This window comes from Meles meles, chromosome 20 (genome assembly GCF_922984935.1).
Source record: "Meles meles chromosome 20, mMelMel3.1 paternal haplotype, whole genome shotgun sequence".
Taxonomy (NCBI): domain Eukaryota; kingdom Metazoa; phylum Chordata; class Mammalia; order Carnivora; family Mustelidae; genus Meles; species Meles meles.
In genome coordinates, this window is record NC_060085.1 from 57,718,690 (window position 1) to 57,734,516 (window position 15,827).

The window sequence follows — 15,827 nt, forward strand, 5'->3', positions numbered from 1 at the left end:
CCCCCCACTCAGAGCAAACATGAAGAGCATTTTGGGGGTACACAGTTGGAAATATTCAGGAGATACATCTATATGTGTGTTTAATCCCTGCAGTGTCTTTTAAAAAAAACACCGGTAGCTTGCTCTGCCCCCATCCCGTGACTTTCCTCTGGGCCTTTAAATCCACCCACTCGGCCAGAGAGCCTGACTCCCTCCTCCCTCCAGAAGGCACACATATTTGCGGACGCTGGCACCAGATTTTCCTCGTCAGCAGGACTCAAGGGAGGCTATAGCCTGGCACGGGGAAAACAGGGGGATCGTTGAGCTGCAAAGAACGGTCCCTCTGTGCCCAGTTGAAGGCCCGAGTTGGAGACCAGCTCCCCCTCCTCCCCGCTCCAGCAGATCTGGGTCTGGAGTGAGGGTGGAGCCTGGGGACCTGGCATGGGCCCAGCCTGGCTACCAGATGGCCATTGGGTGACCTTGAGCCAGCCCTGGCCTCCTCCGGGTTCCTGACTCAGTGCAGAAGCCCAGGACATGCCGCAGCTTCTCCGAGAGGAATGAGGATCTGTCTCCTTGAAGACCCAGGCAGGCTACATGTCATTCATCTCACCTGGGCTAATGCCCATAATGTGGCCTGGGGTTTTTCCTACCTCCCTATTAAACTTTGACGGTCTTCCCATGAGGCAACTTAAGTCAGTGTTAAGTTTTGCTGATGTTTTCTCTGTGGGCCTTATGATTTCTGGACCTGCTACTGTCTTATCTCTGCCATGTAAATCTCCCAGAGAGCTTTTTCTGGGGCTTTCTCTGTCCCAGGGTCTGAGAAAGGAAGGCAGCTGGTGGCTACATGTGGCCCACATGTCCTGCATACATCGGTCTAAAGCCTTACCGGAAGGGCTCCCTGCCCCCTTGAAGGAAGAGAAGGATCCACTGCTGGTGTCAGGAGGGTGGCTGGGACCAAGGGTCATAGTCACCCAATAGGGTAGAGCTCCAGGCACCTCTAGTGCACAGATGTTCAGGTTGTGCACTGTTTAAGTGCACTTGGCAAAGAAAGAATGCAGTCTTTCCAAGCAGGAGTCTAAGAGGCTGTGTCCACCAGAAGAGGGCGCCTTTTACAGAGTCACAGGCCTAGGAGCCCTGCACACTGATGGTAGAACCAGCCTTGAGCATGCTCACTGGCAAGGGAGAGATGCCTAGGGGTGGTGGGTTCTCCTCCCCACTTAGGCAGTCTTCCTGTGCTTAGCTTTCTAGAGCTCTCTCCAGAACTCTGTTGGTAACCTCAGGGGAAAGGGAACTCTAAACACTGTCCTCCATCTGTGTGAGCAGCTTGAGCAAACCCAGCTGGGTGAAACCTCAGAGGGAACTGGGCCATACGCCTAGCCTCAGGGGCCACAGCATGGCTTGACTCAAAAGAGACCTGGGTTCGCATCTCAGCTCGAGTTTTTCTGGCTGTCTGCTCCTGGTCAGGACATCTGTGCACAGACCCCCTACTTTATTGTCTGTTAATATCCCCCCTATACCTTCCTCCAGAGCTCAAGTATGAAACACCTTTACCTCTGTGCCTGGCCCCTTGAGAAATGAATGTTTTATTTATGAAGGCATGTTAATTTGGGGACAGCGACTCACTTGATCTAGACATAATTCACTCCACAAAGATTTCTCAGGCATCCAGTATGTGCCGGGCACGACTCTGGGGCTGAAGTAAATGGTGAGTCCCACAGACATGCTCCTTATCCTCACCCAGCTGTCTGGCATAGGAGAGGGAAATGCTGTCCTGAACAACATCAGCCAGTTCCTAGGAGGAATTGCTCAGTGGGGCCAGTGAGGAGGCCAGGCAAGACGTCCCTGAAGGAGCTGAGGCTTGAAGGTGGAGTCACGGTTAAGTAGGTGAAAAGAGAGAGACGTGTGCTGAACTAGCATTTTCGAAGGGTGGGTGGCAGGAGCCAACCAAGTAGGTAAGAGGCTGAGGCAGAGTAGGGAGGGCAGAGGCCAAATTTTCAGGGACTTCTGGGCATAGCAAGGAATTTGGTGCTTATTTTGTAAGCAGTGAAGACCCAGATTTTGAAGCAGGGCGATGATTTGTCGTTAGACTGTAATGTCAGTGAAAATGGCTTTGAGTCTTGTCTCTGCTTCCTAACCCAGCTGCCCTCCCTCTGTGCAAGGGGGCTGGGGAGGAGGATGTCTCAGATGGTTCAGGCAGGATGGGAGAGGTTTGAATGAGGAAGCTTAGGGTGGGGTCCAGAAGGTGACTCAGCTGCCCCTCTCTGCACCTCTCCCAAGGCTGGGGTACCAGGGGGTCCTGCTGGCTCTCTGTCCTGGGGCTGGGATGGCCAGGCTGCAGTTCCCCAGAAGGACGACAGGTGGCGCCAGCCCTCCAGTGGTGGAGGGTGGACTGGCCCAGCCAGGATCAGCCTGATGAGAGGTGGGGTTGGGGCCACTCTGGTCATGCCAGAGCCCACCACCCTTCCCCCTGCTCCTCACCTACACCCCAGTCTGACACCTAAACTGCTGGTTCAGTGGCTCCAGCCCATCTTTCCTCCTCTCCAAGGATTTCTCTACCAGCTGTGCCCTAAGTTGTCTTTTCATTTGCCGCCAAGCCCAACCTGGGGATGGCTAGGTGGACCCCCACTTTGCAGGGGAGTGCTGGGGTCCCGGTCTCTGCTCTGCAGCCTTGGCCAGTGAAATGCAAATGTGAGGTCCCAGAGTGGACAGGGCATCCGCAAGCCACGTGTGCAAAGCAGAGAATGAGGGCCCTACAGTTAGCGCAGCCAGAGCTAGACACCCAGGAGGTCTTCAGAGCCTGGGAGTCCCTCCCCTGCTTCCCTTAGCCCGCATACCTTGCCCTGGAGTTAAAGCCTAAGGGGATCCAACGTGTATTGAATGAAGAAATGCACTTTCCAATCAGAGCCTGTATCCCAGGTGGGGACCCTCATGGCTTGGACCATTCATTGGTATCAAATCCCAGCTCCCCGTGTTCTGGTGTGTGATCTCGCATCTTGTGCAAGTGTTTTGGTCCATCTGGGCCTCTGTCCCTTCTGTAAGGTGCAGACTGTGCTCTCTCTATGGCTGGGAAGGGATCTTGGGAGAAGAAATGGCCTCAAGGAAGACAACCGGGGTCCCAGCCCAACGCCCTCGCTCCTGGCTTCCCTTTCCCATGCACGGCGGGATTACCCTTAACCAGGGGAATAATTACCGTGGACAGGGCTGACATGTTGAACAAATTGCTATGTGCTTGTAATTACAAATTGCATTTCCAACACTCCAGGGGTTTCCAAACCTTGATATCTTTGCTATTAACACATAAATTATGCTCATGTACGGAAACGTACAGTGAGAGAGACCAAAATTGTCTGTGGGCTATGTTGCATAAGGGTTGCTCATTATGGACCCACTCCAGGAGTCTGAGGCGGCCCCATCTGGGGCCTCCAGGTTTACTCTTATTTCATAGGGCCACGTTCCCTTACCAGCCCAAGTCCCACTTGGCTTGGAGGGAGGCTCCAAGGTTTTTCAGGCGAACCCTGTGGATTGGAATCCCAGCTCTGCCCACTGTGAGCTGAGCGGCCTCAGGCGTACCACTGAACCTCTGTGTGTCTCAGCTTCCTGGTGGGTTGCCTAACAGGGCTTGATTACCATCCACAGGACAGTGTGCCAAGCTGCAGATAGCTGCCAGCTGCCCAGCATACAGGAGGTGCTCCCTGGGGACCTGGCCTTCTCCCCTCACAATGCAAGAGGTGCACGGTGGGATGGCAGCCGAGTCTTATTCCCAAGAGCATAGGAAGATGGCCTTGACTCCCCCTACCACCCTGCCCCTGCTGCCCACCAGGCAGGTGGAAGTGTGAGACTCTGGCCGTGTGAAATGATTCCAGGTGATTCCGGGTGAGCCCCAGACTCGGCGTCCAGGGACCAGGAACAGAATCACATGGGACCTGGGAGAGTGTAACTCTCCTCCCAGTGCTCTTTCAGCCCTGCCAGTTATTTTGAGATCAAAGTGGTGGTCCCTGCTAATATGTCTTTAGCACTCAAAAAAGGGCTTCATTGTATCTTGTTTTTATGGGCGTTGTATAGTCACGTGGCCCAACAATTAAAGATAGAAAAAGCACACAGTGAACAGCAAACCACCCTCCCAGCCCTGTCAAGTTCCCTCAAAGGTAACCACTGTCCAGAGATAGTTTATGCATATGTCAGTGTGCATGTGTGTGCGTACCCCCCCTTCCTTTTTTACCCAAATACAGCATTCATCACTTGACTTGTTTCACCTAGCAATACATCTTGTGTCTTATTCCCTATCAGGATATAAAAAGCACCCTTCTGTTTTATGGCTGCCTTCTAGAACATGAATTCTCTTTGCTTGCTAATGTCTGCGTTAAACAAACCCAGAGCACGCCTCCAGCACGGGTCTTCTGCTGATAACAGGATCCAAGCAGGATTTTATAACAGTGTTTTAGTTTGGGTGATTTGTTTTTATGGGAAAATTGAATTTATTCTCAGTGAAACTTTTTTTTTTTTTATTATTGATGGAGAAGATTGAGTTTCCCCGATGTAAAGCGTGGTGTTAAGTAATTGGCAGATGTGTCCTTTGTGGTCATTGGGAAAACCAACCTAGGGATAAATCCAGGCCACTTCTGCCACCAGAAGTCTACCCTCTTCACCCTCTGGCCTCATTCCTCGCAGCTCACCCATCCCCGTACTTCATACTCCCCGTATCTGCAGAACTATGATTATAGTTTCCCAAGCTCACCAAGGCTGTTCCTATGCTGTTCCCTCTGCCTTCTCTTGCTGGGCCACCCAGTGAATTCCCATTCATGCCACAGATCCCAAGACAGGCCTCACCTCACCTCCTCCAGGAAGCCTTCCCTAAATGGCCATCCCATCTGCTCACAGTCAGTCCTGACCTTGTGCCAACTGGCTCCCATACTGAACTATGGTCCATTTCTGTGCCCTGGCTGACCCAAGATTCCCAAGCTGGAGTAGGCGTCAGACCCACCTGGACCATGGGAATTTGCAATTGCAAAAAAGTCCCAGCTGAAACTGTAACTGTTGCTGTTCCCGGAACCAGCCTTTGAGAACCACCCATGGAGCAGAGAGAACACAGGCTGAGTGTCAGCATGGGTGGGTACCCGTCCCAGCTCCATGCTTTAGAGGTTGTGCGTCTTAGCACAACCTCTAAATGACAGACTCTCCGGGCTTCAGGGCCTCTGTTTCCTTCTGCACCTTCTGGTTCCCCAGTCGGTGCCTGACAGACACAGAGTAGGTAGGAATAAATGTCAGGGGTAGTTGTGGGACAGATTCAGGAGTGCACATGTTCTCAGTTATGGATTCATTCAGACAATGAATCAGGCATCACACGTATCCCGCCTCCATTAATTCCGAATCAGTGGAGTCGGGTCAAGCTGGTTGCAGTCTTCGTCCCAGCCAGCTGAGAGAAGGTATTGTTTAAATCAATAACATAAAGAAAATTGCAGAGGGGAATTTTTAACCCACTTAAGAGAGGCTGTTGTTTTAGGAGCACTTAGTGGCATCCGTTTGCAAAACAGGCATCCCTGGCCCTTGTTGTAAATGAACATGTCTATTCATTAAGGGAGAGGACCACTGGGGCCTTGCCTTGGCTTGGCACCTCCTCAGTAGCTGTTCTGCCGTGGGGACCCATGGCTCAAGAATAAGCAGGCTCCTTCCTTAGCAACTCCCTGGAAAGACACATGTCTGAATCTGAAACAGAATGAGGCCTTGTAGATTTCCATGTTTCTTCCCCGATGCCCTCACTTTACCTGCTCCCTTTAAATACAGAGGGGCCCCAGTTTAAGCAAAGCTACCAGGAAAGAAACCCAGATATGTCAAGGATGGTCATTTGCCCTGCCGAAGGGATGCTTTTTTTTTTAATAAAATCTTTGGCTGATGGTTCCTTTATGTACTGGGCACACTGGAGATGAAAATTGGTGTTTTTGAAAGACCACGTCACCCAGCCCTTCCATAATCTATCTATGGTGGAAATAGAGGCATTGGCTCAGATCGAATAAGACAAGGGTGAGAATGGGGAGCAGAAGCGGGGCCTGCCATTCCCTTCCAGCTTGCAGGCCTTGCCCCATCCATGTGGTTATCCCTGAATGAGAACGACTGTGGTTCAGTGTGACTCAATCATTTATCAGACAATTATTGAACACGTACTGTAGACCAGGCGCCATCTGGATACTGGGGACACGGTGGTAAACAAAGTCCCTCCTTCACAGAGCTCCATTCTGATGGAAGAGACAGATGATAAACAAGTAAACAAGTAATTAAGCAGGATAAAAATAGGCTGAGAGATGGGCTTTGAAGGGAATTAGATGAGATAGAGAGAATGGGGATGGGCTTTACCTGGGGGTGTTCCAGAAGATCCCTCAGAGGAGGTGACAGCAAGCGGGCCGCCGTCCGTTGGAACGTGTGTGCTGTCTCAGAGCCCTTCACACGTGGGGTCTCTTGCCCAAACTGTAGGCCTGTGGGTGGGGCTTGGGACCACAGAAGTTAATTCATCCTTTGTGGCCCCACTGAGTGTGAGCTTGCCCCATGTGACCCACCTGGGCTTCTGGGCTGCCTTAGCAGAGCTGGCAGAAGCCTCAAGTCCTTCCCGGGGCCGGCTACCACCATGCCTGCCTGCTTCTCCCCAGCTGCTCTCCATGCCAGAGGGCAAGCAGGCCATCCCCCAGGAAGAGAGTAGGGTGGAGAGAATTGGGATTTGTGATTGGGGACCTGGGAGCTGGCTAAGTGGGGGCAGTGGGGGCAGAACTCTTGCTGAGGGCCAAGCACTGGGTATCCCACTGAAGTCTTTACAACAACATCAGTGATATGCCTTGTTATTCATGCCCATTTTACAGAGGAAGAGACTGAGGCTTGGAATGGCAATGCCTAAGACCACACTGCCAAGAAGGGGACAGAGCCAGGAGTTGGACTCCATAGCCGGTGTGGGGCAGTTGTGGGGGTGGGGTGGTTCTGGATTTGCTTTATTATTTCCATGATATCAGCTGAGAAGGGAAACTGTCTTCTGCAGAGGACATCTTGGAACTGGGCCTTGAAGACCAAAGAGAACAGTGTTTTAAGCATAGACTTGGGAATCAGACAGACCTGGGTTCAAATCCTCACTTCCTAGCTGTTTGCCCTTATGCACGTTCTTTAAGCTTTCTGAGCATCAGTTCCTTTTTCTGGATGATTGGTTGAGGATAGTAATAGTGGTATGTTCCTGAGAAGGTCATTGTAAGGCTTATTAAATGAATGATACATGTAAAGCATTTAGCACAGAGCCTCATTCAATAAGCCCTTGGAGTGGGGGGAAGACAGGACAGGTCTAGCCTCATGATTACATTCATGGTTTGGGGGTCATATGGACCTGGGCTCAAATCCCTGTCATCCAGCCTCCAGGTGTGTGGCCTTAAGTAAGTTACTCAGCCTCTCTGAATCATCGTATATCTGTAAAGTGGAAGATTGTTGAGAATTAAATGCAACCTCTTCTGCAAAGTGCCTGATATAGGGTAGGTGCCCGGTGAGGGGTGGCCTTGTGGCTGTCTAGAGAGGTAACAGCCCCAAACTTAAGGAAGAGTCAAATAGAGGCAGAAAGGGGAAAAGGAGGCACAGAAAGACCCATCCAATTGCCCAAGATGCAAGATCGAGCATCAGATGTGGGGGAGCTAGGCTGTGACCCCAACTGGTGTCCCCAGGGGTGAGCATTCCCGCTCTGCAGGGACAGTGGTGGAGCAGGGGAAGGACGGCCCAGCTCTGAAGGCCTCTGGGGTGCCCAGCCCTGGCCAGGCAATTACAGATGTTCTTGCCAAGCCCCCACACCACTTCCTGCAAGGAGGGTTTCCATATCCACACACTGAGGCCCCAGGAAGCTGGGGGACTCAGCCAGGGTAACACCAGGGGGTCAGGGGCTGGGATGTGTGTCCAGGCCTACTGGCCACAGGACTGCCTCTTCACCCTGGGACAGAGAACCAAGGTGGCCCGGGCTCTGTCTCAGGTATGGAGGGGCCCAGAGGGTCAGACCAGAGGATCTGGCCAAGCGGCTTCACTGTGCTACCAGCCAGGGAAAAGGGGGGCTGCGGCAGGGTCACTTTGATTGTGGCCCGGGGCTGGCAAGACCACCTGATGGGAACTGTGGTGTGCGGTATGATTTCGAAGGCAGTGGGGCGGGGTGTGGTCGGGGAAGAGCCCTTCACTGACGAAGGTAGCAGCTTGATTAGATATTTGCTACTAAATGTCTTCCTGATGTTGTCAGGCCTCTCGAATCCTGCAAGAAGACCGGCAGACGGCCACTTCCCATCCACTTGAGTAGAGACCCGTAACTCAAGTAGTGGCACTTAGAAGCCACAGGTCTGTTCTCCACAGGCCCTGTGCCCTAAATCCCCAGGCAAGCAGCTCAGCTTACCTGACCAGGTCCAGCAGGGGAACAAGGATGGAGGGAAGGGGCCCCCAAGAGTGGCCGGAGTAAGGAGGGAAGCCATCAGCACCTTCTGACCCATGGCCACCCCCCCATCTTCCTTCACTTTTACAACACCCACTTTATAATCACCCACTGTGTGGCAGGGGTTGCGGTGGGCACTGGGGACCTGGAAACATGGGGTGCTCTGGGGCTGTAGGCTAGGAGGGCTTCTTGGAGGAGGGGATCATTCCTGACCATTTGGTTCACAGTGGCAGTCACTGAGCACCTGTCACATGCTAGGCTTTTCAGAGTTTGCATAATGCCAGCCAGTATTGGTAAGGGTTTTGATTCTCCTTTCTTCTGACCCTGTGTCCTGACTGTGCGGTTCTGTCATTGCAAGCCCTCCCTAAGGATCTTTTCTTCCAGCCTGAGTTAAGCCATTTGTCAACTGTAGGCATAGTAGCACCTGCATCTAATTTTTATTGTTCATTCAAAGACCACAGGAAAACATCCTCCTTACACCTCAAACCACAATGGTTCCCTGACTCTGTGGTTTGCTTTGTCAGAGCAGTGGGGAAGGAGCTGCGGAAAGGAAGTCAGATGACCAGGTCTTGGCCTGGCCCCAGAGTGACTTCGGGAAGTGCCACTCCCTCTTTGTAGGCCTCAGCTCCCTACCTAATGGGCAGGCAACGCGGGGTCCTGGCGACTCCTTCCAGGATATGCAAACATTAAAGCCTCTTCAATCTCACTGTTATGGTCTGGGTCTTGGCCGGCTCAAGTAGCACCGAGTTTTTATGGTTGGGACTCAGCTGCTGTAGCTGGTCACATGGAGCAGTGGCGGTGTCTGAGTCCCACCACCAGGAGAGTGGACAGAGAGCCATTGTCCCTGCCTTTGCGGTGCCCGCAGTCCAGGTGAGGGTTTCCCTCCCCACCTGGGAGACAGAGTACTGGGAGGGGCTTCGAAGAGAAGGTGACGTTTGGGCTGAGTCTTAAAGGCTCATTAGGAGGTTGCCAAGCAGATGAAGAGGGTAGCCTGGGAAGTGGGAACCGCGTAAGCAAAGGCACTGGGACAAAAGAGGGCGCCGTGCTTTCTGGGAGGAGCTCTATTGTAGGGATGGTAGCTGGGAGTGAGGCTGGAAGGCAAGGCCTCAGGGACTAGATGACAACCAAGTTACTATCTGCACAAATGATGGCCATAATATCGACTAGTTCACGGTAAACCGTCCTACACCACCTCGGGGCCACCTCCACGCTCCCAAAGTAAGTTATCCCGAGGTCATTTACTTTACCTGGTGTAGTGCAATTAGGGAAGCCTGCGATTTGCAAGTGGTTTATGTGAAAACGATTGAAATTTTAAAAAGTAACTCGGCGCTTTGGAGCAGCTGGATTCATCTGGAAACTTTCTGTCCTAGGGGACTGACTGGCTTCTCTGAGATACCATTTTACACAGTTCTGCATTTTGCACAGCTGCCTCTGGTTTTCACAGCATCCAATGCTCCTAGGAAGAAGTTCTATTCTGTAGGGAGCCAACACCCACCCACCCCCGACCCAAAGGCCAGCTATATGCTGGAGTGTGGGGTACTACGGCCTGGGAGGCAGGATGCCTGGACCAGTGTCAGTGTTCCTAGTACACAGCCCAGGGCACATCCCTTTTTCACTCCAGGCCTCAGTTTGCCTGTCTGTAAAATGAGGGCATGGGCTGCAGGGATGATGACAGAGCTCTGTCCCGCGCCCGGCATCCCGGCTGTGCTGTAGGGATGTTCATTCGGTGTTATGAAGAGCAACAGAGGAATGATTAACACAGAAGAGGGGAGTCAAATGGACTCCCACTGATTTTCACGCTGTCAGTAAGACACAGCCTACTCCGAGGCAAAGGAACCCGAGTGGCCCGAGAGGTGACTTAAGTACCATCTGGAATTTGGGGTCTTTGGGCACTGGCCCTGGAGGGCCTCAGGGTCTCCTATAAGATGCTAGAAGACCTCCAGTCCTGTAGGTTGCCGTGATTGTATTGATTTCTTCCTTGCACTGGCTTTTTTGGTTTGTTTTTAAGGGAACAAACATGTTTAAAATTTTGAAAACTATAAAAGGGCATAGAGGGGTGCCTGGGTGGCTCAGTGGGTTAAGCCTCTGCCTTCGGCTCGGGTCGTGATCTCAGGGTCCTGGGATCAAGTCCCACATCGGGCTCCTTGCTCAGTGGGGAACCTGCTTCCCCCTCTCTCTCTGCCTGCCTCTCTGCCTACTTGTGATCTCTCAGTGTCAAATAAGTAAATAAGATATTTTTTTAAAAAGGCCGGGGGGGTGCATAAAGCAAGAAGTCCTCCCTTCTCTTTCCCAGCCCTGTCCCAACAAGACTTCGGGCTTAGAGGGCAGAGGCCCATCTCCAGGAATCTCTGGAAACCCCAGTTTCCCTTCCCAGAGGCAACCACTAGTCCATGTTTCTTGGATCTTCTTTAAGAAATAGTAAACTGTTACATGATGCTATATAAGCACACTAGTGTTCTATGTATCTTACTATAAGTACGTATGATGATTTATTGGACTTTTAATCACAGTGTCCCATCTCAGATCATTTCCTATGTGCATGGTGTGCCACCATATTGTTAACACAGAACTCCAGTGATGGGCGCATAGCCGTGAACCCACTGCCCAGTCCCCACTGAGGGACATTGTATGTCTCCTCCTCCCCGTTCCACTGTTACAATCAACTAATATCCTAAGTCTTTGTACACACAGGCAAGGAGCTCCATGGGAGTCCTTCCTAGCAGTGGATCGTCCCATCATGTGGCCATCTTGTCTGAAGGTCACTTGGTCCGGCCCTATGGTTTTTTTCTGTTTTTTTGTTTGTTTGCTTGCTTTTAAGATTTTATTTATGTATTTGACAGAGAGATCACAAGTAGGCAGAGAGGCAGGCAGAGAGAGAGGAGAAAGCAGGCTCCCCGCTGAGCAGAGATTCGCGATGCCATGCGGGGCTCGATCCCAGGACTCCGGAATCCTGACCTGGCCGAAGGCAGAGACTTAACCCACTGAGCCACCCAGGTGCCCCGGCCCTATGGTTTTAATCACCACCTTCCCCCATGATATTTGGATTCTGCTCTTCCAGATCTTGTCCGTGGTGGGCCTGTGCAAGGGCACTGGAGGTGTGGCTGGACGGGCAGGGTAGCTGGTGCCAACAAGAAACTCCCCCAGAGGACCTTCACTTACTGCAGGGTAGATGACCTTTTCGTGCGGAGGACTAGCTATAAATATTTTAGGCGGTGTGTGTCATCTATCGCCTTTGTAACTGTGCAGCTTTGTTGTTGTAGCCCAAAAGTATCCGCAGACAATACATAAGTGAATGAGTGGGACTCTTTTCCAATAAAACTTTATTTTAAAAAAGCAAGCAGTGGGCCGGATTTGACTCTCAGGCTGGATTTATTCAATTGCTGAGCACCTCCGTGTCCCAGGCCCCCTAGTAGGTGTGGGGAATGCTGCAGAGAACGATACAGGCCCAACTCTGCCTGGCAAGAGCAGTACAACTCATTGGCGTAATGGGAGAGAAGGTGCAGAGTAAACCCGAAAGTGTCTATGAGGAGTGTCTAACTTGGACTAGGGGCTGGTCAGGGGTGGCTTTCTGGGAGAGGAGACGTTATAAGCTGAAATCCAAAGTCTTAGCCAAGAGCCAGGCACAGCAGGAGTCTGGGGCTTTGAAAGAGGTTTTGTACTACTGGAGATGTGGCGTGTGTGGAGGGGACATGATAACTGGCAAGGGCTGGAGAGTTGAACCTCCTTCAGGGCACACAGGCTTGGAGGCAGGCTGTGTGGAGGGGCTGGCCTTCCTCTTGACAGCTCTGGGAGAGGGACTGCAAAGGTTGGCCTTGGGGGTGGGGGCAGGGTGCTATATACGTGTCTGATGTCAGAAGCCAGGGGGATGGGGATGAAGTTGGGTCATGACACGTGAGACAGGTCAAGGCAAGCAACTCAGGACTGAAACCCAGGACGATACAGTGGAACTAAATATTTTCATGACTTTCTTGAATCCTATGCCCCTGTAGATGGGCTCCTACTCATCCCTCAAGGCCCCATCCCGAAGCCCCTTCATCTTTGGAGCCTGTTATGAAGCAGACTTACAAGCTCCTTCCTCCAGATTATCATAATATCATACCGAGGGACACTTGTCGCATCACTGTCTCCCACTGAGGCCTCAGATGACAGGCACAGAGTAAGCACTAATAAACGCTTACTAAATTAAATTAAACAGGAAGATGAATTCTCCAGGATAGTTGTGGTCCATGAGCCATACCTTACAGTTGAGAAAACCGAGACTCAGAAGGCTAAGCAACTTGCCCAAATGGAACATGTAAGAATTCTGCCCAGTCTAGTCGTTTTAGCAGAAAAATTGGCTTTCTCTGCCTTTCCAGGCTGGAACTTTGTTGTTTGCCTCACGGTTACCTAAATTATTAATCCGCAAGGCAGTTAACTGAGCAGAAACAAGAGGCACACTTTGTAGAAAGATAAAACAAGAGAATTAAGAGGCATTTGGTTTCCAGGGACTCCATCCTCTGGTATTCCAAATGCTAACAGGGAAATTGAACCCCCTTCTTCTAAATCCCAGCCAGAACAATGTCGCCAAGACCATCCTGGCAGGCGGCTAGACCGTGGGCCTGGACAAGTGCCTGGAATTCTTGGAGAATCCAGGTCGTGAGGCTGTTGGTCAGAGCCTGTGTCTGGAGGGCTCCAGCAGCTGGGCTGGGGGAATTCTCTTGGCTCCATTTATTGCAGCCTATTTTTAGAGGGCTCTTCAAGCTGGGGTGGGAGTTTTCCACCACCACCCCCCTGCAACAGGACAATTTAAAGCCTATCCCCTCCTACCTCCCACTACCCCCCAGCCAGGATGCAGGACATGGTAACAGGCTTTGAGCAGTGCATGTCCGAAGTCGTCTCCTTCTGGAACCCTTGTGTGTAGGTGCCCTTGTCCATCTCCCTGATTCTGGCCATCTTGGTGGGTGTGAGGTGCTCTCTCATTGTGGTTTTGACTTGTATTGCCCAGATGATTAGTGGTGTTCAGCATCTCTCCATGTGTCTATTGGCCATTCATATACCTTCTCCAGAGAAGTGTCTGTTCAGATCCTTTGCCCTTTTCCTAATTGGGTTATTTGCCTTTTTATTGTTGAGATGTCATATAACATGGATACTAGTCTCTTATCAGATATGTGATTTCCAAATATTTTCTCCCATTCTGAGCATTTATTTTTAATGTAGCAAAGATAGCATCAGAAGGAGAGAGGAGAAACGTGGAGATGGGCATTGAGGGGCACTGGACTCCTGCTCAGCCTGTTGCCTGGGAACCCTGGTACACTGAACTGGATCTAAGGACGGCCTCTTCCGGTGCTACCGGCTGGGCCAGCCCAGACCTCTTCCTTCATTGTCCCCCACCCCACTCCAGTTTCCCCATCTGGGAAAGCACTCATCATTAGACTCTCGGCAACACCCCTTCCAAATGGAAGACTCAAAAAGGCACAAGACAATGTCCCTGCATTAGTGGCTTCCTACTTCTTCCTGACTTCTGCAGACGTGCCAGCTGCCTGGCCCTCCAGGAGATAAACTTGCAGCTGGGGCAGGTGGGGTTTTGATTGTGTCTGTGTCTGCTTGCTGTCTCCCAGCCACATATGGGCATTCCACAAGTGTGGGTGCTGGGCCCTATGCCTGCCTTCATGAAGCCCAAGGACAGATAATAAACAAGTAAATATGCAAATTGAGAACAGCAAGCCAGGATTGCTTATAGTAGGGAGAGATGAGCAGCGTGGAAGAGAAGGTGAGGGAAAACCTCTTAGCGTTAACCCAGTTAAGGTGAGCCTCAATTTCCTCTTCCAGAAATTGAGGCCACTAAGAGCTTCACCTACATCACATGTTGTCTTGAGGACCAAGTGCAGGTAAAGAGCTCTAACAGCGAATCAGGATTACTCCAAGCCAGCCGTGGGAGTCTGAAAGTTGTCTCTGGGTGAGGGAAGAGCAGGGGTGTTGAATGGGGTTAGGGAAAAAGAAGCTGCTTTCATCAGATCCTCACCCAGAAGTCCCCAAATGGGTGTCCCCAGCCTCAGGATGGGGCCCATTTTTTCCCTCTGGGGCAGAAACATCACAACCCCAAAGTCACAACATCCCGGGAGCAGAGGTCTCGTTTTATAAGCTGAGGCCAAAGTCAGGATTGGCAGAGATTGGCGCCATAAGCAGAGTAGGCTACAGTTGGCTGGTTTGGGTTTTATATCTGCTGTGCTTATGCCTTGGGGAGCCAGATATGTATTTGGGGGGACTCTGTTTTGGAGGGAGTGCACAGCCCTCCCAGAGAAGGGCCTAGCTTGCAGGTACATGGGTGCTGTTGGCCAGCTAACCTGGCGGAGGCGATCCTGCCTACTTGGCTCTGATTGCCCCGCCCCCTTCGCACAGCCCCGCCCCCGGCTTCCCCACGAGGCTCCGCGCAGCCCCGCTCGCCGGGCACAGTCCAGCCTTCGGGCCCGCCCCTGGCCCCGCCCCCCTCCCGGGCCACATTCCTCCGGCCCGGCCTCGCTCTGCGCCAGGCGGGCGGGTGGCGGCGGCGGCGGCGGTGGTGGAGGGGAGCGCTTGGCCAGCCTGGGGCTAGGACTAGAGCCGGGAGCAGCGGGAACCGGCGGGCACCGGGCCGGGCGACCCGAGGTGGTCGCGTGGTGGGTGGTCAGCTTTCTCGGTGGTCGGGTGTCGGTCCCGGGATCTGCTGCCCCGGCGGGAGTCGGCAGCGCTCGGCGGGGCCTGGGTCCCGGGCGCTCGGTCCCGTCAACTCCCGCCGCGGCCGCCATGTGGTGCCTGCACTGCAACTCCGAGCGGACCCAGTCCCTGCTGGAGCTGGAGCTTGACAGCGGGTAAGCCCGTGGCGGGGGGTGCGAGGATGGCGTGAGGCGGGGGTGGTTGGCGCGGGTGCTCGGGCGAGAGGGCCTTGGGGGGGGGCTTCACGGAAATGGCCTGGCGGGGCAGGGTGGGGGTGCCAGCAGGACCCCAGTCATTGCACAGCTGCGGGCGGTATGTTGTGGGTTTGTGAGAGAGCCGGGTTGTTGTGCCCCGGTTCGTTAGAGGCTGCGGGGATGGGTGTGCCGGGGTGCGTGAGACTGTCTGGATGTGTGTGATGAGTGCCTGTGTGTGAGGGAGGGAGGAGGGCTGACGGGGTGGAGCGTGGCTGTAATAGTATGTGTGCAACTAGCCCAGGGACCTGAGTTTGTGTGTGTGAGAAAGAGACGCTGTCAGGACAGGAGTGTGTGTGCGCGCGCGTGTGTGTGCATATGCGCACTCGCTCCCAAGTGAGTGTCGGGATGGGAGCTTGTGTGGGGGTGAGTTTCCATGGGAGAAACCGTGGGTATCCGGTGCCAGGCAGGAGCCCGTGGACTGGATGGAGTGTGTGAGTCGGAGTGTGGCCAGCGGGTGTCTGGGTGTCTGTGCTTGCATCTGGTTGGGGCAGGCTGAG

At 52.8% G+C, this 15,827-nt stretch overlaps 1 protein-coding gene across 7 annotated transcripts in view; it reads left to right on the plus strand.

Moving 5' to 3' along the window:
- Positions 1-15,827, plus strand: part of IQSEC1 (IQ motif and Sec7 domain ArfGEF 1) — a 377,460-nt gene that overhangs the window by 290,425 nt on the left and 71,208 nt on the right. For 2 of the 7 annotated variants that reach the window (XM_045990565.1, XM_045990568.1), the window contains exon 1: positions 14,935-15,231. The exons of the other annotated variants lie outside the window; for them this stretch is intronic. In XM_045990565.1, the coding sequence (XP_045846521.1) occupies positions 15,167-15,231 (65 nt within the window). In that variant the 5' untranslated portion in view covers positions 14,935-15,166. Of the gene's footprint in view, positions 1-14,934; positions 15,232-15,827 lie in introns of those variants that run through there. 7 annotated transcript variants of the gene reach the window in all.